Source organism: Myxocyprinus asiaticus, chromosome 1 (assembly GCF_019703515.2).
Source record: "Myxocyprinus asiaticus isolate MX2 ecotype Aquarium Trade chromosome 1, UBuf_Myxa_2, whole genome shotgun sequence".
Lineage (NCBI taxonomy): Eukaryota > Metazoa > Chordata > Actinopteri > Cypriniformes > Catostomidae > Myxocyprinus > Myxocyprinus asiaticus.
Window position 1 is genome coordinate 46962626 of NC_059344.1, and position 25389 is coordinate 46988014.

The 25389-nt window shown below is 36.7% G+C and overlaps 1 protein-coding gene across 1 annotated transcript in view; it reads right to left on the reverse strand.

Annotated features, from left to right (window-relative positions):
- The window catches only part of LOC127443208 (neural-cadherin-like), a 379800-nt gene that overhangs the window by 250285 nt on the left and 104126 nt on the right, over positions 1-25389 (reverse strand). Inside the window, exons 2-3 of the mRNA XM_051701811.1 lie at positions 7010-7207; positions 2332-2557 (exon numbers count right to left, since the gene is read on the reverse strand). Coding sequence (XP_051557771.1) covers positions 2332-2557; positions 7010-7207 — 424 coding nt within the window. The remainder of the gene's footprint in view (positions 1-2331; positions 2558-7009; positions 7208-25389) is intronic.

The following is a 25389-nucleotide window of genomic DNA, read 5'->3' on the forward strand; positions in this document are numbered from 1 at the left end:
AAAGTGAGAAAATGAATCTTTCCTAGAAGGGCCCTTCCACAAGACAATGGGATCATTCATACAGTAATGTCGTGTTCCCTTCAAAGTACGCATTTCAAGGGCTCTGCTCTACTAGGAGTGAGCAGGGCATAGGGAGGATCACTTGCGATTGAAATTTACCCCCGATCTGCTGAAATCTCATAATGACACATTATTAATGTTATTGTGACATTGTTATGAGAGTTTAATTTTATTTTATTTTACTATTTTAATTGAATTATTAAAATTTCACCCCTTTTTCCTGGATGACCAGAAGGGCAACTTTAGATTTCTGAATGAAAGTGGCACCCCTGCTACCCCCCTCCTGTGCATGTCACTGGTCCTTGTTGAATATCTGGCATATTTCAATGACAGTGACACACTCCTTTTATACGCAATAAAAATGTGGTTGTCATCATTTGGATGTACATATGCTCAGTTAAATTATAGAGAGTGTAAGTATTAATAATCATTTTCATCTACTGACACAAATCACGGCTAGTATTAACAGTGATTGTATCGGCACGCACTTCACTTCTACCAGTCGATTTTGATAAATTTAATTAATTTATTGAAACTTGATAAAAATAAACCAAAAATATGGTTTAAATTGAAATTACACTTCAAACGAAAACATCATCAAAATAACAATGTGGTCAAAAAATCACAGCCTACCAATTCCAAACATTTTACTCTTTCCAACTTCTTCCACCGGCCCGTTTTACAGTGATTTAAAAATAACTCTAAGACAACAGGTGGAAAAATACCAATGCAAATTAGATCATAAATACAACTGTAAATATAAACATAATAATAACTGAAAAATAAACAAAGAGATAAATTAACACAAATCTAATACATTTTTGTTTCATAAAATGGTGAGTGTCAGGGACATAATTTGATGTTCCACTATATTTTCAGACTTTAATACCACCTGCTAGTGGAATCTCCAAACTGCAAATGTAAGAACTGAATTAAGACTTGACCTATGATCATTGCACATAGCGCTGCACTTTGCACACACACAAAAATAGAGCCCACTGTCTGTTTGGGTAAAATTACATAACGCATTGTAGCATAATGTATTTTTTTTTTTTACATTTCATAATATATTCAGACCAAAGGAAATAATCACAAAATTATGATAATCATCCAGTTAAGATGCTTTTGTAATGAGAAGAATGACAGAAATGTATCTTTGTAATCCCACATAGCTTAACGGCAGACAGAGAGGCAGACAAATGATGAATGAAGGTAAATGCGACTTTATTTCAGGTATTGTGGTTATTACAACTCTATTTTTATTGGATGAGTTCGCCAGTTGGCTTTGTCTGCCCTGGCTGTCAGACTGATCATATGTTTGGGAATAAGATTAACGTCACCCCTTTCTGGTGCCATAAGCCATTTACTTCTAATCCTAATATTGGCTAGTTAACTGCATCTTTGCCAAGCTATGGGTGCAGCCAACCAGATTCAGTTCTTTAAAAAGATTTTGCTTCCAAGTCTAAGACTGAAAAGAACAACCAAAGAATCAAAGAATCACAGGTATGTATGAGGAAAATAATGGATGGTAATGCAATGTATATTTAATTACATCCAACTGCCATAAAAATATCCAGTAGGCACTTATTCCACACAGATTTGGGGATAATTTGCTACAAGACAAAGCCTGATATGAAATACTTATCATTATGAGATACTAATCATTCTTCCCTGCACCAGCATCATGTAAATCATCTCAATATGACTAATCTAATATCACAGAGCTATAGAATTAACACTAACTGTTTAAAAGTAATATATATATATATATATATATATATATATATATATATATATATATATATATATATATATATATATAACAGGGAGTTTATTTGTCACCAGTGTGAGAGCAAATGCAAAAAAGTAACAAATCCATTAAACTACAAAGAAAAAAAAAGTTGTCAGTTGGTGTAATGCATGGTTAAACTCAGAGGGCCGTCTATATGAGCAGAACAAAGTTCTGATGTGCATGCATCTTTAATGCATATCACTGTACCCTGACATATTCAAAGATCATTATTTCATGAATTTTGCATGTAGTACACGATGACTCACACAAGCTACACTTCAATGAGAAGGAGAGGGCATGGATGGCTGGGTGTAAGTGCAGCATGATCGTGTTGCTATTATTTGTTACTCTGATGGATAAGCAGTGTTCTCTCAGCATGAGAGATGCATTTAGGGTGTGCTAGAATTACACTATGGAAATGAGATTTGGTGCATTTGCGAGATTGGGTGTGTATTTGTGTGTGCATGCATTATACTCACGGCTGTCCTTCTGGTGTGTTCTCTGGTATAGAAATTGTATAAGACACGTTGGTAAACTGAGGAGCTCTTGGACCTGCAATTATTGACACAACCGCAGGAGTACTGCGGCTGCCCTGACGGTCGGCAGCCACCACTGTTAGAAGATATTCTCTGTCTCTCTGCAGGGGTAGACCCGTCGTCCGCAAGTGACCATTCGTCCTGTCAACCTCAAATCTCCCATCACCTCCTGTTATGTATAAAATCACCCATCAACTTCAAAATCTTCACACTAGGCCCAAAACCTGTGTGGGAATGTTTTCAAGTCAAAAGTTGTACATTGTTGACATTTTGTACTGTATATTTAGGCTAAAATTTAGAACCACCTCAAACGCCATGACACAAAAATCACAAACTCTTGATGGGACTTAGAATGTTAAGATGATAAGTTTTATTATTAGAAATCAGCCTAGTCTCATGAAATTTACGTGAGCATTGCAACGTTTTTGCAAAACTGAAATTACGTGCTTCATTACACATTTGGCAACAGTTTCTAAGTGAAATGTCCAGTGGGGGGCACCAAAACCGAGCAAAATGAGGTTGCAGTTAGACTAGGGTTTTTAAGGTGAATTTTAGATGGAGGTTTTAATAAGTAAAACATACCTCCCTAACCTAAAACTTTATCCTAAACCTACCCATTAGTGTCCAAAATGATAAATGAGTTTAAATTAACAGACATCCTTACCCTTAACCAACACCTAAACCTAACTGATAGTGTTTAAAAATGCATATTCAAAAAACCACACATTTACTGCAGCAACCATATCATTTTGTGTCGCTTCTATGCCACTTTCACTTTCGTGTGTCTTTGGCCGGACTCGAACCATGGTCGTTGAGTTCAAAGTCCAACACTCTAGCAGGGCAGGTGAGCTACCAAGCAAGCTAATGACGTAGGAATAAGTGAGAATATGTAGGCAGGGTTGGGAGGGTCACTTTTGAAATGTATTCCACTACAGATTACAGAATACATGCTGTAAAATGTAATTTGTAACGTATTTCGTTAGATTACTAATACTTTGGATTATTTCTTCAGCACTGGTAGATTTTTTCACTTGTTTTGACTATAAAAACTCTGCCAGTACAGTAAACAAGATTGTTAAACAAGATAAATCAAATTGATCTTGTTTAAGGATTTTTTTGATATTTTTACAGGAAAACAATACAAAAATTATCAAGAATATGATTTTTGCCCTAATATCAAAGGTCTTACTGGAAAAAAGAAATTATGATCTAACTTGAATTGTCTTGATAAAAAAAAAAAATATATATGATCGTGCCTGGTAACACGTGTGTGTAAAATGGCTAGAAATAGCATTTTAGCTTAACGTAAAGCTGACAATTTACACAAGGTTTATTTCTATTTCTTCTGCTCCAAACTTACTTCAAACTTACTTCTCTGTCTGCTTGTATGAATGTAACACATCATAAGAAAGTGTTTCACCGCTGTTCAAATGCACTTTGGATCGCATTATTTATATGTATAATAAATAAGTGGGTCTGTAATACAAGTGATAAAATGTAGCGTTTTTTTTCTATGAGAAACTGACAAATAAAGAAACCCTATGAAAAATCTTATCTCAAAAAACAATGTGAATTACGAACAGGTTTGATCTAGTATAGGTTCTGCATAAGAGCTGTTAAGATCATGTCTAAAATAGGTTGTCCTCAAAACATTCCTACATTACAATCAAAAAGCAAGGAGGCTGCAATAAAGCTAATTACTGACATGCTTGAGACAAATCATCCTTTGCACAATTTTCTCCTCCTCTGACTCCTCAGGAATCAAAATCAACTTACATGCATTGCCACCTGAACAGATCGTCTAAGACATGAAACTGATGCAACAAGCATAAGACTCTTCAATAAGGAACTTACTGGAAAAATGCATTGACTTTTGTGTTTTAAACTCAAACTTACTTAAATTTAAACTTGATTTTTAATATGTATATCTTGATTGCTCTTAGGTTGTATATACTGACTTACTGTACAGTTACATTTTTTGTGTATAGACTTCTGCTTGAATTAATTTCTTAAACTGTGATGCAGAGATGACAATTTACTCAAGCACATAAAAATGCAGGTGGTGCGGTCTATCCTATATAAAAAGAGTGTTTTGTGTCTCAGCTTGTTTTGAGAATGGCACACGTGGCTTTATTCATAGATCTTGATGTTTTGTGCTCTCGTGCAAGGGCACAAGTGTACAAGAGCGTAAGCATATGTTTGCAGGAAGTGGCAAATGGCTGTTCAGGTGATGTTGTGTGGAAACCTATATGGAGATGGCTTGGCCATGTATTATGCTAATTACTAACTGCGGTCACACATCCCCTCATTTAGAACAATCTGGATTCATCAGCATTACAACAAGGGTAAGAACAAATCAATGTGTTTATGCACTGTTGTTTTTGGCAGAAATTTTGCATGGGAATTCTTCAGCATGCTACTGTTAGTGAATGAGAACCACTGTGTTCTTAATGTAATCATGTTATGTGCATGTGTATATCATGATCATTGCATGTTATTACATACTTATTATGTGATTATTACATTGACAGACAAAAACAGTAGGGTACAACGGGGCTAAAGGCACCCCTTAAGGAAATTCAAAGTCAAATATTAGTTTCAAAGTCAAATATTAGTTACGGTCCTCGAATCTGATTGGACGAGAGACGTTCCATGAGCACTGATGGTCTGACACCATCAGCACTTGGACGCTTCACTGTGTGTATCACTCCGCTTGTGTTCTTGCCATTCTAAACTAAAGTGTAAGAGCAGTGCAGATGTGTTAAGAGCTACGGTTTGTCTTTTTTTAAATGTATTTTTATTTATTTTTTACATTACATATGTTAGCCAGCAGGTGGTGGCAAAAGATCATTTTTATGTGTAATATGAGCCAGTTAGGTGACGTGAAGTGAATCCGCTAATACAAATAAATACAGCACTATATGATCACTTGTATTACTACTACTAAAGCTAGGAAATATCTTTAAATGACTTTAAACGAACAACTTCAGCATTACAGCTCATCACAGCTGAGAGACACAACAGACTGATTAATTACACAAACGGAAGGCGCTTACCTCTTATCGGACTTTCCACGTTGGAGTGGGCACACTGTTTAAAATGGAGGACATTGCGGTTTCTATAGTGATCGACTCTTGTGCACCGGCTACCGCGAAATAGGTAGAATTACCCCCGCTTGGACTGCTACTTTTCCACTGAGAAAGCTGATCTTCAGAAAGCTGATAGCATCTCTGCTCGCACACGCTCCATCTCTCTCTCTCTCTCTCTCTCTCTCTCTCTCTCTCTCTCTCTCACACACACACACACACACACATCCATCCATCCTTGTTTATCCAATATCTTGTTAAAAACAGCACATGCCGTGATACTATTTCTGAAGTGAAATCCAATTTTTCAAATTTTGAATTACTAACGAAGGCTTGGACGCATCACTTGTTTTGAACCATCAACGGCAGATTCTGATCTGCCGCATAATAAAGTAGTTCCATGCACAAATGCGTTTTTATGACCTTACTCAGTTTTTCCTAATTTTTTTACATTTACTTGTTCATTGAAGTGTTGTATATAAGCAATATCACACTCGCAATCATGCTGTGTGGCCCTAAATCAGCACTGCTGTGATTACCTACAGCACTCGGCCTGTGGCCTCGTGCTGATGTAGGTCATATCAGATATTGCTTATATATATATATATATATATATATATATATATATATATATATATATATATATATATATATTGAATATTGATGGAGCAACATAATTTGTGTGAAAAGAAATAATTACGAAAGGTTGTTTCGATCTCACTTGGGGTGAAAGGCCTCTAGGGGGTTTAAAGTGATATCATGTAGATACAGGGGCAGTAGTTATTGTGCAAAAATGTTCAACTAATGCAAATACATTTGAGACACCAAGATGCTTTTTTGAGTAACAAATTAAGATGATATTTGCTCAAAAATGTAAACCATGTTAATTTCCAACACATTTGGCATTTTATTACAACTCAAGCATTCTATAAAAAACTAATCTCTATTATGATTGGATCAGTCAATGTGAAAATTTTTCATAACAAATCTATTCCCCCTACAATGTGTTTGATAGGGGCCTTTAAACCCTGCAACAGGGGGGCTTTTTACCCCAAAGACTATCCTTTCACTTATTGGACAGTTATTGAAAAATGTTTGATTTAATGACCTTAAACAAAACTGAAAATGATAAATAAGTATTTTGTCTCAAAAGGAATGTTTTAATTTCAGGGATTTTCATTAGCTATATAAATTTGCAACATTTTAAAAAATATAAAAAAATTGATCAAATTGCCTCAAAATCAACCTTTAGACACCACACACAACGATCTCATGGATCAGGAAAGTTTTGCAGTTCATAGTGTCAAACAGGTGTTTAGAAAAGTGCTGTGGTAGTTTTTGATGCTATTTAGTGCTTTGGGAGAAAATAAAATCAAAGGAGCTTTTTACACCATGGAACCTTTAGCCCCGTTGTACTCTACTTGAATTATTATAACAGATTAAAAATGTGTAACAATACCATACTAATAATAAGTAACATGTAACAATAATATTTAATAACATGTATGTGAGGTTTCAAGTAAAAATCTGCTTACCATCAGACAGGAAGTACTCCACTTCTCCATTGACGCCCTCATCACTATCTCTGGCTTGAAGTTTGTAGACCAGAGAGTTGGGTGGGGCACTAGTAGATACTACAGTCAGGTAGGGCAAAGGTACCATCGTCCATTCTGGGGCATTATCATTGACATCCATCACTGTCAGTTCCACTCTCACTGTATACCATTCTGGACCTGAAAATGGGGAGAAGAGGCTTTAACAATGTAGATACTTCCACAGATAAATCATTAAATCAATCTGCTTATCTGGCTTTTGTAGTCATGGAGCCTTGGTCAGTTATTTTCAGTGCAATAGCAGTGAATATTGCCCCACTTTACAGCTTAAAAAGACCCAAAAGTATCATAAAAGCAGTCCATGCAACTCGTGCATCATATACGAAGTCTTCAGGGAGAAGCGAAAGGACATGCGACTAGTTGTATTTGTTTATGTTATTTGGCCATTTTACTCACTTTTCTTTGGTTTATAACAAAAGGTCATGAATCAGCCCAGCATGAATATGTCATGATGTTTTCTTTTTCTTTTTTTTTTTTTTTTTCCCCAAAGCAAGTGTTCAGAGAAGTTTCAGAATCCCAGTTCCAAAGGTTTTGATGTTTATTTTCCACAAAAATGTGAGCTCCACAACATCACAGATGCAGAGACACGTTTACATGCAAGTTGGAGAGAATAGCAGATACTAATGACTGGAGTGTTTTCCTCATGGCAGCGCTTGCTACGTTTAGCTGCTGCATCGCCTCATTAGACATTCCTTCTTTATTACAATCATTACTTTGCAAAAACGAGAGAACTGAAGACAGCTTCAGCGTGCATTTATGGAACACACACTATCATCATGGAAATGCAAGAGCAAAAGAAGAGGAAGGACAAAAAAAAAAAAAAAAAAAATGTGTCAGCCATTGAACTTTACAGCAACAGAAAACAACATGCCAGAATCTCCTCCCATTTTCTGTTTCCCAGACTTGCTCAATCGCTCCATCAAAAGCATCTCCCTATTTCCCTTTTTTTTTCATGAATTCCTCTCTTACTCTCTTCTTTTCTTTGAGAGAGGTATAAATAGTGGGATGTCTGTCAGAAGATGTGTGGAGTGACAGAGTTGTGGGCTCTTTGATTCCTCAGGTGATTGGCCCTTTTATTGCCGTGACAGCACACCTGCTGCCTTACACTCTGCTAGGGAGACAGAGAGGAAGAGCAAGAGAGAGAGAGAGAGAGAGAGAGAGAGAGAGTTGGAGTGTGTGGGAGTTGGTGGAGGAGGCATGGAAAAAGATTAACTTAAGCTCTAGGTTTGGATCAATATAAAATCATTATTAATAATAGATTAATAGATAGAGGAGGTGGGCAAGAGAGAGCCGTAAAACACATCCCTCAGGTATGTCAGCACCGTCTCTTAGCTAAACCAAGCCCATAACAGGCTATAAGGCAGGGGTCTCAAACTACCGATAGATCGAGAAAGAGCTTCATACGCCCCCTCAAGTGTTAATATTTTATCAGGTCAGCAAATAAATTTTCACTTTTTTTTGGTTTGGCCTTTAATGCTATCCCATAGTTCTCTTGAGGGTTGTTATACAGTAGCCTAATGTAAATATAGCTTTTTCAATGACATATTACAGGCCTACACAAATGTAAATGTGTAATCTTAGCCAAGGTTACGGCCACAAACAAGCCTGCATGCTCGCAAACGTATAAGTAAAAAAAAGTTTGCTTACATGGATGCACTGATCCTGTTGCTGTGTCACAAATCACTCACTTATTCAGTGATATAGTGTACTATACAGTTGCAATCGAAATTATTCAACCCCCCTGACCAGCAATACATTCTGGTGATGTAAATTAAAACACATCAACTAAAACCTCAGTAAACAGTCAAAGTAAGTTTTTAATACACATTTGAGTGATTTTGAGAACAAAGAGTTCAGCTTACCCAAATTTTAAAATAAAAAATAACTTCATTTAAAATAATAAAAATAATTCTCTCCACAAATGTCATGTAAAAAATATTCAACCCCCAAAGTCAATAATTTGTGGAGCATCCTTTATCCTTAATAACAGCAAATAAATGTTTCAGGTAAGTGTTCTCAGGCTTCGGAGACCTCTCTATTAGAATTTTACACATTTCTCATGAGCAAAAGCTTCCAGCTCACTGATTTTCTTTCGTTTCTGTGCTGCCACTGCTTCCTTGAAATCCCAGCAAAGGTTTGCAATGGGATTTTAATGATGGACTGAAAGGGCTATTTAAGGACATTCCACGACCTATCCCTGAACCAGATTTTGGACAACTTGGATGTATCCTTGGTGTTATTGTCTTGCTGGACAGTCCAGTGGTCAACGAGCTTCAATTTACACACTGAAGGCATCACATTTTTCATGCCAAAATGGCCTGATACCTGAAAGAATCCATAGTGTCAGTCACATAGTCAGGATAGCTGTTTCCTGCAGCCACAAAACACCCCATAACAGGACTGACCCAGCTCCATGCTTGACTGTGGGGATGGTGTTGTTCTTGTCATCTCCTTGTCATCTTACTCCAGACGTACTGCTGACCCATGGGTCTAAAACTCATTTTCAGATTAGTGTCATATATCTATAAAACCACAGGTCTTTCCTACTTCTTTCCTATTACTTCTTGAATATTCAAGTCAACATTTCCCTTGGTGAAGTTTTGCTTTCTTACACACCCCAAGAAGGTTGCTGTTGTACCATATTTAAAAAAATGTATGAATGGTGCTGCCAACTTTGTCTATTGGAAATTGAAGTGCCTTGGAAATGTACTTTTAGCCATTACCTTTCTTGTGTAATGAAATAATCTCCTCTATTAGCTTTTGAGACAGCTTATTTTTAATTGCATTTTTTGCATAGATATAGATTTTTGCTAACAACGTTAAACTTAAATTTTAAAACTTAAATAAGTGCCATTGCAGATTGATGAATTAATTTTGTTTTAAAACAATTACTTGTGTAGCCTTACATATTTAAGAAACAACTACATGCAACAGGGGTTGAATAATTATGACATGGTTGTATTTTTAAAAAATCCTGCTATTTAGAAATATTAGGTTATATATTCATACTTTGACTTTGAATGTGTCACACAACTGATATAGATGTAAAGTAAAAAAATTCTGGATCATCAGAAAAGCTTACCTTTGTAAATCCTTACAGTCTTGGGGCGGGGGGGGGTGTTGAATAATTTCGATTGCAACTGTATAGGGAATTGGGAGCGATTACAGACACAGCCTGAAGAGACAGGGTTAAAGGCTGGTCTATACCATGAGCAGCCACTGTGAAGGCAGGCCTTCTGTTAGGGTGCTTTCACACTTGGTTCAATTGCTTGGATCGAACCCGAGTTTGTTTTCTCACCCCTCCCCCTGCTCCCGCTGGTCTCTGTTCACATTATATTTTTTGGGGTCCGAACTGTGGTCCGATTACATCATCAACGTGAGTACAAGCGACAGCTGTTTACCACTGTAACTAGGCAACAACTCAAGGAGACATCAGCTTCACTGTGTTATTAAAGTATTCACCTCTTTGGATTTACTACCAAAACTTTACATGAACAAAACTACAATTATGTTTGTCTGCAACGAATGCACTGAATGTGCATTGATGTGAAGAATATTAGCATTTGTCTGCCACGAGCTCACAGATGCATTGCAAGAGATGTGAAGAATGTAAGCAGATATCTGAAGGTGATTTATTTGGACACAAGCATGTATTTTGAACTGTTCAACTGGGGAAAAAATCTTGAATAATAATAATAAAAAATAAAAATAAAAATAAAAATAAAAATAATAATAATAATAATAATAATAATTATATATATATATATATATATATATATATATATATATATATATATATATATATATATATATGTATATGTATATATATTGTGTTTTATTCATTAAATTTTGTTAAACATTACACTATTTGAAATAATGGAATTTTGTTGTGAAATTTTTGTTTAGTTATAGGTCACCCTATTATGTGCCAAAAACTTTCCCTCTAGTTAACACCCAAATTCCTCATAACAAAACTTATAATTGCCTCAACCACTTTCATAGCAAATGTTCAAATGTCTGCACTGATAACTGTCCATTAGCAACAAAGAACACAATAGCTATTAGATGATTCTTGTCACCAAACTGGCAAAAAGAAACAAACATCTTATCTTGTCACCTAAGGGCCAATCTGTTCACATTCAGTACCAAATTCATAGCTACTTGTTTTAAAGACTATACTTAGATTTTGACCCTCAAGCCATGAGAGATGAGTTTACTCTTTTTGCTCCAAAGCAGAACTATTTTGCACACCCTAAATGCTCCCATAATCACAGTCAGAGCATCAGCATGCCTGTGAGAGGAGCTGCTCAACATGACCTGCCAGTCAGAAGTAGTCCCAGTGTGAGAGATGGATAGACACACTTAGAGCCTTAAGGGGCTGGAGAAGACCTCTCTTGAGCACTGATAGATGGATGAATACCATGCCAGAGCCAGAGGGCCATCAGAGATCCTGCAAAACAGATAAACATCACAGCTTCTCTCTGAAAAAAAAAAAAAAAAAAAAAGGTTCACGACACATAGTATTACTGTACTAGCACTGCAGCTGGTTGTTCCAGAAAGCTTCACAGAGGAGAGGGAGTGACAGGTATTACAAATGTAGTTGTGAATTTATGTCACTGGTGATGGGGAACAGTGGGAAATTATGAGTGTAAGTAAGGATGTGGGTACGTATATCCTGGGAGTTACAGAAAGAATGAAAGAGAATGTAGGAGCCAAAGATTTATTTTTAAAATTTGTTGTATTTAATTTGTGTTATTATTTAATTCATTATAAGTGTAAATTCTTTGTTTAATGTGCATTTATGTTTGGTGGGTCTGTGCCTCCACTACAGGTGAGGTACAGACATAAAGTCAATGTATTAGCTACATATTCAATGATGTTCACCTCTGAGACAGTTAATACAGATATCTGATTGCTACAAGTCCCACAGAGGTACTAAACCCTTAACTATACTAGTTAAGTGTCACTAGGTGTGACTAGTTGTCACAAGGGCTAGATTTGGAGTCAAAAGTCCTTTTGCAAAATGTGTTTTCTCTAGCAGAGGTGTTGTATGTTTGTTTCAAACACCTAGCTCAAACCCCTCTTAAAAAAAAAAAAAAAAAAAAAAAAAAAGGATTTCTACCCTCCAAAGTAAATTTTCCCAATTACCATATTTTTGTTATAGCGTTTGAGTAAACAAGTGAACATAATCAAACCACACTGGCACATAGTATATTTAGGCAATAGTCAACTACAGTATACAGAACAAAGGCAGATTTTTACCGATGGGTTTATATTCTTAGGACAAATATATTTTTTAATGAAAGTCAGGTCATAGCATGTCATCACATTTTAAACTGAGCAGGTTGTCACATCTCTTTTAAATTTCATAAATGTATACATTAATAACAATACAGTATTTGTAAACCAAAACAATATTTTTTGAATGTTAACTTTGAATGTTGCTTTTACTTTTAAAATTGTCTAAATAAAAAAAAAGTCTACTGTAAATTGCAAATTGCAAATTGTGTTGTTTTAGCCTAAAAAAGTAAGTTTTTGTGATGTCTTAAAAATGTAAGTTGTATCAACTTAAGAGGAAAAGTTGCACAATGTTAAGTTGACTTAAATCAATACTGTAACTTGTTAAATTAGCTTAATATCTTTTTTAAGTAAACTTGACTTGCTTATATCAATCAACTTCATTCTAACATTCAATTCAAATTGAATATAGAAGTTTAAATACTTATATTATCATTTAATATTATCGATAACCAGAGTAGTAGTTAGGACTACCTCATTGGCAGGGGTAAATTTAACTGCATTTGACAGTAAATGGCCAGTTAATGACCAGAGACCAATGTCTGATTCCTCTATCTTATTCAGACTTAAACTTGTCAAGGAGACACACATAGGCCCTAACATTTCACATGCAAATCACAATGATGGTGATGATCATCAAACACATCACTGAGTAAAAAGATGAGCTTTGAATTATTGCTACATGACAAATAACTGAAAGTGACAACAAACACAACAAACAACAGCATAAATAAAAGTAGCAAACAGTATAAAAACTAAAAGGTAGTAAAACTTCAATTTGCAAAATGAATTTATGCTGCAGTGCATGCTGGAATTTGAATACATGTGTGTGGTGTGCGTAGTTCTCTTGACTTATTCTTTTTATTTCAGATGAATCATTTTCCTAAGTTCAATAACTTATCACAAGTTCAGACAACAAAAACTTGGATAATTGAGTTGTCTCAACAAGATCAATCCAGGGCAGTTATTCGAACTCTACATTAAGTTATGATAATAACTATATCATCATATATAATATATAATAACTATATACAGTTGTAGTCAGAAGTTTACATACACTTAGGCTGAAGTCATTAAAACTCTTTTTAACCACTCCACTGATTTCATATTAGCAAACTATAGCTTTGGCAAGTCGTTTAGGACATCTAATTTGTGCATGACACAAGTAATTATTCCAACAATTGTTTACAGACAGATTGTTTCACTTTTAATTGACTATATCACAATTCCAGTGGGTCAGAAGCATACATACACTAAGTTAACTGTGCCTTTAAGCAGCTTGGAAAATTCCACAAAATGATGTCAAGCCTTTAGACAATTAGCTTCTGATAGGAGGTGTACTGAATTGGAGGTGTACCCGTGGATGTATTTTAAGGCCTACCTTCAAACTCAGTGCCTCTTTGCTGGACATCATGGGAAAATCAAAAGAAATCAGCCAAGACCTCAGAAAAAAAAAATGTGGACCTCCACAGGTCTGCTTCATCCTTGGGAGCAATTTCCAAATGCCTGAAGATACCACATTCATCTGTACAAACAATAGTAAGCAAGTATAAACACCACGCAGCCATCATACCGCACCAAATTTTGTCTCCTAGAGATGAACGCAGTTTGTTGCAAAAAGTGCAAATCAATCCCAGAACAACAGCAAAGGACCTCATGAAGATGCTGGAGGAAACGGGTAGACAAGTATCTATATCCACAGTAAAATGAGTCCTATATCGACATAACCTGAAAGGATGCTCAGCAAGGAAGAAGCCACTGCTCCAAATCTGCCATAAAAATCCAGACAACAGTTTGAAAGTGCATCTTACTATTTGGAGAAATGTCCTCTGGTCTAATGAATCAAAAATTGAACATCGTTATGTTTGGAGGAAAAAGGGCGAGGCTTGCAAGTCGAAGAACACCATCCCAACCGTGAAGCATGGGGGTGGCAGCATCATGTTGTGGGGGGGTTTTGCTGCAGGAGGGACTGGTGCACTTCACAAAACAGATGGCATCATGAGGAAGGAAAATTATGTGGATATATTGAAGCAACATCTCAAGACATCAGCCAGGAATTTAAAGCCCAGTCACAAATGGGTCTTCCAAATGCACAATGACCCCAAGCATACCTCCATAGTTGTGGCAAAATGGCTTAAGGACAACAAAGTCAAGGTATTGGAGTGGCCACCACAAAGCCCTGACCTCAATCTGATAGAAAATTTGTGGGCAGAACTGAAAAAGCACGTGCGAGCAAGGAGGCCTACAAGCCTGACTCCGTTACACCAGTTCTGTCTTGAGGAATGGGCCAAAATTCCAGCAACTTATTGTGAGAAGCTTGTGGAAGGCTACCCAAAACATTTGACTCAAGTTAAACAATTTAAGGACAATGCTACCAAATACTAACAAAGTGTATGGAAACTTCTGACCCACTGGGAATGTGATGAAAGAAATAAAATCTGAAATAAATCATTCTCTCTACTATTATTCTGACTTTTCACATTCTTAAAATAAAGCAGTGGTCCTAACTGACCTAAGATGGAATGTTTTCTAAGATTAAATGTCAGGAATTGTGAAAAACTGTGTTTAAATATATTTGGCTAAGGTGTATGTAAACTTCTTACTTCAACTGTACACCTATATTTTCCGCTTGTTTTTTAAAAAAAAAAAGATGCTTTAAAGGGTTAGTTCACCCAAAAAAGAAAATTCTGGGTTGGAGAGAAAGTACGAGCCCAGTGATGAAGTGCACAGGTGAGGTGAATGTGTCATGGGAGGATTCATTCTGTCGGTTTGTCTCTGTGTGTCTCCCTCATGTTGTTGCAGGTGCGAGGTTAATCACTCGGCGGCATTGCTCAGCAACGCTCATTACCAGCCGCTGCTTGATTAGCTCGGCACCTGCACAATATTTGCTCATCCCTTTATAAGCAGTCCTTTTGTGTGAGTTCAGTATCGGATCGTTCTCGTGTTGTGTGCTTTGTTACTCATGTTTCTCACGCTATTCTTTTGTATTTTCCTAGTCTGGATATTTTTGCCTATTTTCCTGTGCTCCAGCTATTACCATCTCCTCCATTCACCGGATCACTCACCTCTGTTTCTCTTTGCTCCAGTCGCCGCCATCTCACACCACTCCTTGGAATATATTATCTCTACTCTCTCCCTGCTACAGCTGTCGCCGTCAGAGTCCTCCACTATCATCTTCACCCACCTCATCTCTGGACTGATCCGTTGTTGTGCTACTTCATATTTTCTTCAGTTACCTGAACTTCTCATTCATTAAACATTGTTATATTTTTACTCCTGCGTCTGGGTCCTATTTATCACGACAGAACTCCTGTGTTCTGCGTCTGCTACCGGGTCCTTGAATAACATAACCAGGGTTTGGAGGGTCACATTTGAAATGTATTCCACTACAGATTACAGAATACAGACTGTAAAATGTAATTTGTAACATATTCCGTTAGATTACTCAAGGTCAGTAACATATTCTAAATACTTTGGATTACTTCTTCAGCACTGGTAGATTTTTCACTTGTTTTGACTATAAAAACTCTACCAGTACAGTAAGACAAAATACACATGTTAAAAATACATTCTCTGAAAAACTTAAATATCTTATGCAGTGTTGTTTCTAAAACAAGATCAATCAAACTGATCCTGTTTTAAGGATTTTTAGATATTTTTACAGGAAAACAATACAAAAATTATTATCAAGAATACGATTTTTGCCCTAATATCAAAGGTCTTACTAGAAAAAAGAAATGATGATCCAAAGTGAATTTTCTTGATAAATCAAATATGATTGTGCCTGGTAACATGCATGTAAAATGGCTAGAAATAGCATTTTAACTTAGCGTAAAGCTGACAATTTACACAAGGTTTATTTTTATTTCTTCTGCTCCAAACTTACTTCAAACTTATTTCTCTGTCTGCTCATATGAATGTAACACATCATCAGAAAGTGTTTCACCGCTGTTCAAATGCACTTTGGATCGCATCATTTATATGTATAATGTTTTCCATCTCAAAGGACTAAATATTAAATTAAACAAATGACAATAAAATGCAAAGTAATCTCTACAGTAACCAAAATACTTTTTGAATGTAACTGTATTCTAATTACCAATGATTTAAATTGTAACTGTAGTGGAATACAGTTACTTATATTTTGTATTTTAAATACGTAATCCTGTTACATGTATTCCATTACTCCCCAACCCTGCGTATAACATACGATTAAGGGCAGCCGGTGGGGTTTCGTTTCCCCCCTTGGGTGAGATGGTGTCCAAAGGGAGTTGGTGCCCTATGCAGACTGCGTAATATGCATATAGGGAGCGGCGGTACTGGCCATGAGGTTGTTATGGAAACAGAATTAAGATCTCGGACAACAGGACTGAGAAAACACAAGCTGCCAAATTACTGCATCAATCAATGTCATTGGAAATGAGTGTAGACAAGAATAATGGTTTAAAAATAGATGTGGATCAAAGCGGAGGAGGTAGAAAATTAATCAGCATTTAGAGACAAGGAAAAAGGGCAACTAAAGCATTTAGCTGCAATGTTTTCCTGCCTGCCTTGTGTTACTGAAGTACACCCACAATAATATGTAAGTTCACAAGGATAACCACATATTAGCTACACATCTACCAACCTTTGCAAAAGCTAATTCAAATATCCTACAGCTACAGGTAACTAATGTGTCTAGCACTTGCACTTGTTACCTTAAGGAGATTTTTCTACCTGATGGAACCCTTAAAACTTTGTTTTGTTGGTGTAACCTAATTTAGTCAGGTTGATTCTGTCATTTTTATAATACTTAATTTAAATATGACCACATAAAGCACATTTTAGGCTAATTCCTTCAATGTAGATAGACTTAAAATATGAAATACATCAAATTTTAGAAAACAGAAAGATAAAAAAAAAAAAAAAAACAGGAATTCACTGAAGGTTTTATTTTTTATTTATTTTTTTTGCCCCCACTTTCTAAAATCTGGGTCATTTTTCTTAATTGTGATTTTTTTGGCCCCGAGCCTTGGCTAATTTCTGACCCTGATGCGCGCGCGCACACACACACACATTTTGATGATCTCTTTTAAGTCAACTAGCCCAAGCTCAATCAGCTCTCATTCTCTCATTCTTTGTCATACTCCTCCGATCCTTTTTGCTGACAGAGGGAGGCAGAGATGCAATTAGCAGCTGTCTGCATGGAAAGCATGTTTTGTTTTTTGTTTTTTTCATTCTGAACTCAGCACGTAAGCTAACTAACAGGAGCCCTGCGTCTCTGGGACTGGGCAAAAGAGCTGTCTCACAGCAAGAACTAAGAAAACTGGAAGGGGAGAAAGAAATAGGGAGAGTGAGGAAAAGAGAGAGAGGTTGAGCGGGAAAGTGAGAAAATACAAAAATAATAAGAGAATGAGAGAGACGGAGCTAATTAAGTATTTTCTCAAAGGATTACAAAGGGCCACTTAGATCCCCCCCGTGGAGTTGTCACTTTCATAACCTTATTATAAAGGGTTTGGATAGTCGGTTTCTCTTTTCACATCAAACCTTCAATAAAATAATATAAAAAAATAAATAAAAATAATAATAATAAAAACACAAAGGAAAAATTGCCAACACCAAATTGCATATGTAAATCTCAAATTAAATAAATGCAAAGGCCAAGATTTGGTGAGTAATATTGACAAGCATGCCCACACATGCTTGTCCCCACATATTGTACAGCTTTCTCTCAGAAAGGCAGCAATTAATTTCTGTCAAGTTAGCACATTTCTGAGAAAGTGCCTAATAAACAGGACAGTTTCAATTAACTTGTGATACTATAACACAACTCTTAAAGGGAAAGTTTACCCAAAAATGAAAATTCTTTCATCTTTTACTCACCCCAGGGGTGAACTCGCCATCAGGAGCACCAGGAGTTTTCCCGGTGGGCTGCTGGGAATTATAATTTTATTTATGGGGCTTTCACAGGCATGTTGGTGCCCTGGGCAGCCACCTATATTGCCGGCGATGGGCGCTGGTGATATAGGTGGCCGCCCAGAGCACCAACATGACCGTGAGTGCCCCATAAATAAAAGAATAGTCAAGAAACACATAATAATGTTACTAACACCAATGACTTTTATTTTAAAATTGACATCCATTTATGGTGCACTTCCTTTAACGCGATCTCACTGTGCAACACGCCTGGACCTGATAATATGACATATAAATCACAATAATGGTGACAACCAAAAACAACATGTTAAGTATAAGATGAGCTCTGAATAATCACAAAATGACAAATAACTGCAAGGTACAACAAATAAAATAACAGCAATGTAAATAAAATCGGCAAACAGTAAAGCTATGAACAGTACGCATTGAACTACATCATTTCTTCATACCGCAAAGCATTACTGGGAACGGGAGCACGGTTTCTTAACATAGTATTATTAGACACAGATTGCACACCTTGCTGAATAATGCTCACGCCTGACAGAAACGCAGACAATAAGTAATGAAAAATATTACTTTGTGGCTATTTGAGTCATTGAGGCTTACTTAGTTTAAAGGAGGTCAAAAACAGTGCTTGTCAAAGCATAGGGCTTTTCACGTTTTGTCATGAATAATCTGGAGAAGGAATTCAGACACTGCCGATGTAGACTTAAAAAACTCCCACAGTGGAAATATGAGCAATTAATCTGCAAATTAACCAAACTATCCTATCTGCAAAGATCTCTAAGAGGTGTTTATACTTAAAGGTGCACAGTAATTTTATGAAGTATGTCAAAGTGACTTACATTGACTTAAAGTGACACCTAGTGGCCTGGAAGCTGCATCATTCAAACACAGTAGTTTTCAGTTACCAATGTCATTGTAGTAATTCACTATGCACAGTAAAGGCCAAAGTATACTTTGTGCATCTGTGTTGCGGATTGCTCCGTGCACAGTATGCGTTCCCCAACACTGATACCTGATTTAACTGGGTTTAAAATAGTTAGTTAGAAGGTGCTTAGTTTAGGTGCTCTGACAAGTCATTTTTCACCATTTTCTTTAAGTTTTTAATATTTAAATTATATTTTAGCTTTTTTCCTAGAAGTATAAATAAACTAGTGTCTCAGTTGATATGAGTGCATGGAAACGTATAGTTACGTTTAATATAGTATAGTAGGATACAGTACAATAAATCATTGTTTTGAGGAATGAAGGCTATACATTGCTTGAAATTGCCAAAAAACTAAAGATTTCATACAAAGATGTATACTAGAGTCTTCAAAGACAAAGGACAACTGGCTCTAAGAAGGACAGAGAGAGATGTGGAAGGCCAGATGTACAACTAAACAAGAGGATCAGTACACCAGAGTCTCTAGTATGAGAAATAGACACCTCACATGTGCTCAGCTGACAGTTTCATTGAATTCTACCCGCTCAACACCAGTTTCATGTACAACAGCAAAGAGAAGACTCAGGGGTGCAGGCAGCAAGAATTGCAACAAAAGAAAAGATTAGATTGGGCAAAGAAACACAGACTTGGACAACAGATAATTGGAAAAGAGTGTTATGGATCTTAACCCCATTGAGATTTTGTGGGATCAGCTAGACTGTAAGGTGCGTGAGAAGTGCCCGACAAGACAGCCACATCTATGGCAAGTGCTACAGGAAGCGTGGAGTGAAATGTCACCTGAGTATCTGGACAAACTGACAGCTAGAATGCCAAGGATCTACAAAGCTGTCATTGCTGCACGTGGAGGATTTTTTGATGAGCACACTTTGAAGTAGTTTAAGAAGTTCTGAACTTTTTTTTTCAAATTGTAATAGTAATATTTCATGTTATTAATGTCCTGACTATACATTGTGATCAGTTGAATGCCACTTTGGTGAATAAAAGTACCAATTTCTTTTTATAAGAGCAAAATCTGTACATTATTCCAAACTTTTAGCCGCCAGTGTACTGTAAGTCATCACATTACAGCATAGATTACATTGTGCTTTGCTGGGAAAGAAGTGACTGAAAAGAAGCATCATAATGCATAAGAGTTGATCAAAATAAAAGGTTTAATTAAGAAAAACAGGTCCAAATGATATACCATATGAAATAACAGTTGAGTGAAATAGTGTAATAATAATTATTATTATTATACAATATTGAATATCTTTGTGTCTTGACTACAAAGTGGAAAAATTCCCCAACAATATGAGGCATCAGCCCATCATAAATACATTTCAGGCCCTGATATAATACATAGTGTAAGTGTTTAATGTTATTTCAGTTTTAATGCTGAGGGAAATGGTAGTCAAGTGAGCTCATTTCTTTTGAAATTCCTCTGCCAGTTTGCCAGCAAGCCAGTTAGCAGCCTACCGTCTTACTTTTAGTAAAGTGCCAGGTATAGGTGAAGGAAAAGAGGAGAAGAGAATTAATTTTAGAAGAGATTAAGAAGAGTGATGTTAAGAGTGTGTCCAAGGGCAGGTGTCCCTGTGCTGTGGAATCAGCTGCAACAGTTCCTATATTCAATCATTGTTTATAAATGTTTGTTTAGTTCACTTTTATGCCACAATGTCATCTACTGAATACAGTGTAGAAAAGAATGAACTCATATGTAACAGAAGACAATTAAAAACCTCCGTATCAGAATTCCATTGAGACATATTCAACAGAGTATGATATACCATAGTTCACATTACTACATTCACCATGGTCAAAATACATAACATCCGAATTGTCCCCCTTTTTTAATTCATAGATAAGTAACATGTGAAATTTAAATGACATACAGTATTTACCACTGAACTAGAAGTGTCCCCATTTTTCATTTTAGAAATCTGGTCACCTTAGTCCAGTACCACTTTTTAGTCCCAGACCACCCCTGACTCACCCTCATGTTGTTCCAAACCCCTACTTTCTCTTTTCTGTGTAACACAAAAGGAGATGTAAGGGCATTCAATAAAAAGTTAAGTCCACGGAAGAAAAAAAGTCATACAAGTTTGAAACAAACCTGAATTTGATGACTGAATTTTTATTTTGGGGGGAAGTATCCTGGGTGAACTATCGCTTTAATATCAGCATTTCGGCTAACTTACACCTCACATCTACACAACTAACTGGCTCAGATATTTCCTCGTGTGCTCAGGGAATTAAACCACAGTGAAGACGCTCAGTACCCTGTTTGCCCCTAAGAGCATTACTGTTTGACACTGAGCAGATTTAATGTGGGCTTTACCTTCACTGCAGACCTCGCTGTCAAATTGCCCTACAGTTGCCCCTGCTGCTCACACTGTTGCTTTAAGACCTAAATCCCACTGGAATCCATCTGTTTGGCTTCCACTGAGCGAGGTGAGATTTCCCCTTATTGCATCCACCTGTCAAACCCTTTATAAGTTCAGCAACCACTAAAGGAAAGAAAGAAAGGGGGCCGCTTAAGAGGGTTGGGATCTGCCCATACCACAAACACTGTGCTGTATTTTGACAGTTTGAGTGAGGTATCGAGATCTCAGCTGCCTTAATTTAGGACATTATCTCAATAACATCAAAAGGCACGACTGTGCTTCTGTGACTGTGATCCTCACTCTGAATGTATAGATTACTGAGAAATTAGATAAAATCAGGTCTGAAACAGATAAAGACTTCAGTTTGGAGGTATGCCTTTGTGCACAGAGATAGTATAGTATGCCTTTGAAGTCTTTACATCTGACAGATCTGACTGACCTTGGTGAATAATGCTATTTTTCATTTCATTCAAAAATAACCTTTAAGGGTGACAAAAGTTCCTGATCACCCTGTTGGGGTTTATTTAACAGTAAAGAATGGCTTACTGTACACTATCCCTCACGTGTAAATATGTACAAATTAGGGCAGCAATGGTGCATGTATCAGCGCCAAACCGAATGGATACAGGGACTTCGGTATGGTACACACAGTCACAAGAATGATTACATATCTTAGCATGCATGAAACCAATATTAAAACAACATATAACGAACAAAACAAACTGCGTAGAAATAAAATCAAAAAAGATTGCGGAGCAACACGGACCGCACGGAACCAAAACTTAACAGAACAGAGTGCCAGATGGTATACTGGAAACTGCGGATCAGATAAATGCATGTGAAGTTTATACTAGCTAGCTCACAATTTTTCCCAACTGTGATGGAACTAAACAAAATATATTGCAGATATATCGGACTTAAATAAACCAGAGATTAAAGACCCACCGCCATCTCTAAAATCTGTTGTTTTGGAGCATTACGGTTTCACAGTAAACTACAGTAATGCTGGACAACGAGTAGTGAATATGACAAAGGTTGTGTGTTGGCTCTGTTTCACAGAAGTCGGATATGCCTCAGGAAGCACATCTAACATGATGATTAATTTGCGGCAACATCATCCACATGTCTTTTGAGCTTACGGGAGCAAAGCATAAACAGCCTGTGCAAGTTAATCTCACCACGGCATTCAAGCAGCCTCTCGCTAAAAGCTCAGACAGAGATAAAGAAATAACGAATGCCATAGGAGTAATGTTTCAACAGGGACATTGTCAATGCTAACAGATTGCTAACATTATCTCCTCTGATAATGTGGATATTCTGATTTTCCTGAAATAAAAAATACAAAAATTGAGTGATAAGTAAAACTGGTGAGCTGAAAGGCAAAAGACACAGAAATCTGCACTGCTAATGTCTTAATTTTGTTACAATTATTATAATTGCACTTTTGTTTTACTTTTATTATTATTTGTGTTTTTATACAATGTGCATATAAGAGACTCTTAAGTTTTGTATTGTCATTTCGTTGAAGAACTATGCATAGTGCAGTCATGTATAAATGAGCCTTCACAATAAGAATTGTTGCCAATCAGCCACTGTGTTTTCAAACTAAAAAATTTAAAGAAAGACTCTTTGTTTTCTCTGTTGTAACGACACCGTGCCAAACTGTGACCCCAAAACCAAGGTACATACCAAACCGTGAATTTTGTGTACCATTGCAGCCCTAGTACAAAGTGATAAATATTAGGTAAGAGCAGTAACTATGCATTGTATTAGTCATAAACAGGCATCTGTGATAAATAAGGCATGTTGCTATTGCAGGGCCAGATGTACTGGAAAACCCAATTCTCAAGTGATAGCTAGTTAAGGGCTGTGACCAGGGCTGCATTAGGTCTTGATTAGTTGCTTTTGGCAAGCCGCTGAGAGAAACCAATGAGATTCTGAAAATGAAAGGGCCAGGTCATAATATTGGGTATGTTCCAAAACCTAGTGAGCATCCTCCATACATCATAGACACGCACCCGACGCGAAGGCTGTTCCAAAAGGTAGGTATCTTCATTATGCTGCTTTCTAAGATATCTCATTTTGGCCAGATTCTAAAGAAAAATCGTATGTATCCTTCTCCGGATAGGCTATCCCAGAATGCACCGTGATGAACTCGGCAGACAAATAAATCCAAGATGGCAGAAGAAGCGAGAAAAATTTAGATTATAAATATACTTATAATCCATTCAAAGTATAGATAAATAACAGTTTAATATGATATAAAACTGACTATTTTACCCAAAATGTGTGTGTGTGCTGTGTGTATTTATGCTCATTAGAGGATCATGTTGTTTGTCTTGCATCACCTGTACTGAAATCAGTTGCAAGTTGAGTTTTGTGCGCTGCGCGTGAGGAGCGCTATTTGAATGACACGCGGAGCTGCCGCCTATGTAGAGTGTCTCTTGTGAGGCATCATTTCAGTAAAGATGCTGCCATAGAAGACGGCAGGCTATGTAGGCAGAAGACAGTGAGGCAGCCCACTAAGTTTGGAACAAACATAATAAAAATAATAATAAATAATGGTTATGCCAAGTATCGGGTCTCTAACTTCCTCTTCTATGTCTTGTTTCCAAAGCATAGTTGTTTGGCAGAGTAAACGGTTCCAGAGTGGATATATTTGTTTTGGGCCATGAAAACATTTGTTATGGTAGAGTCTTTAAGTTGCATTTACCTTCAACCTCTACAGAGACCGTTTACAAACTATTCTGTGTTTTAATGAGAAATAGTTCCACTGCCCAAGTGTGTTTTTGCCTTATTAAGGTAGAAAATATTTTGCCGATTACTGCAATATATTTAACCAGGAATCAAACACCTTGGACTCCTTAAATAAATGCTGATTTGCCTGACCAGCAATTGCCCTCACCCAGCTAGACTGACCTCCTATTCATTTTAAGTCAAGGCACCAGGCAAGCTTAATGCCCAGCATCACTGGAGTTGATTCATTCTTAAACATCAAACAAAAGGAAGATGAATCAAATATCACTTTCTTTTAAATTAATATGAAATCTCTTTTCTCTACAGGTTCCTCAGCTTTGACTACCTCTCTCTCTAATCAGCTTTGACTACAATTCCTTTAATCTTCTAAGCAGTCCATCCATTTACCTTAATATGTTCTCTTTCACACCTCTAACCTATAAAGACAGTGCAATTTGTTACAGTGTTGCTGTTTTCCTGAAGAGAAGTCTGACGAATTCATCTTCCTTTGACTTTTACAGTTGCTTGTGGTCAATGTATATCTCTCACCCCACTGAAGGTCTGTTAACAGTCAAGATGTGGTACGGAGGGATCCATTGGCTTTGTAAACTATGTGCACTTCTGTTATAAGGGAGTCTTTCTGAAGGAGCTATGAAGAGGAGCACATATCTTGGGAGGATTTTTGAAATTAATTCCCTCGCCTAATAAAAGAATAAGAACCATTTGAAAAAGTGGAGGAAACAGAAAACAGTATCTCACTCCCTGAGACTCAAAAGGCCTTTGAAAGCTCTTATAGCCTCGTCAGCTGGATGGTCTTCCTAGTCCCTTTGGGAAGAAAAGAGAAAACTGATGGTTGATGTTGTTTCACTTGCCTCCATCTAAAGTTTGTCTGCCAAGCATTCATCGCTGATTAGAGAAAATTAGCTAACTGACTTATTTTTTATTCTCCTTGCAAATACAAATCCTAAGCAGCAGAGATATTTTAGATGTTTCAAATCTGCTGATTCTGTGCTTTATTCCCGTGCCTGATGTTGGAACCAGAG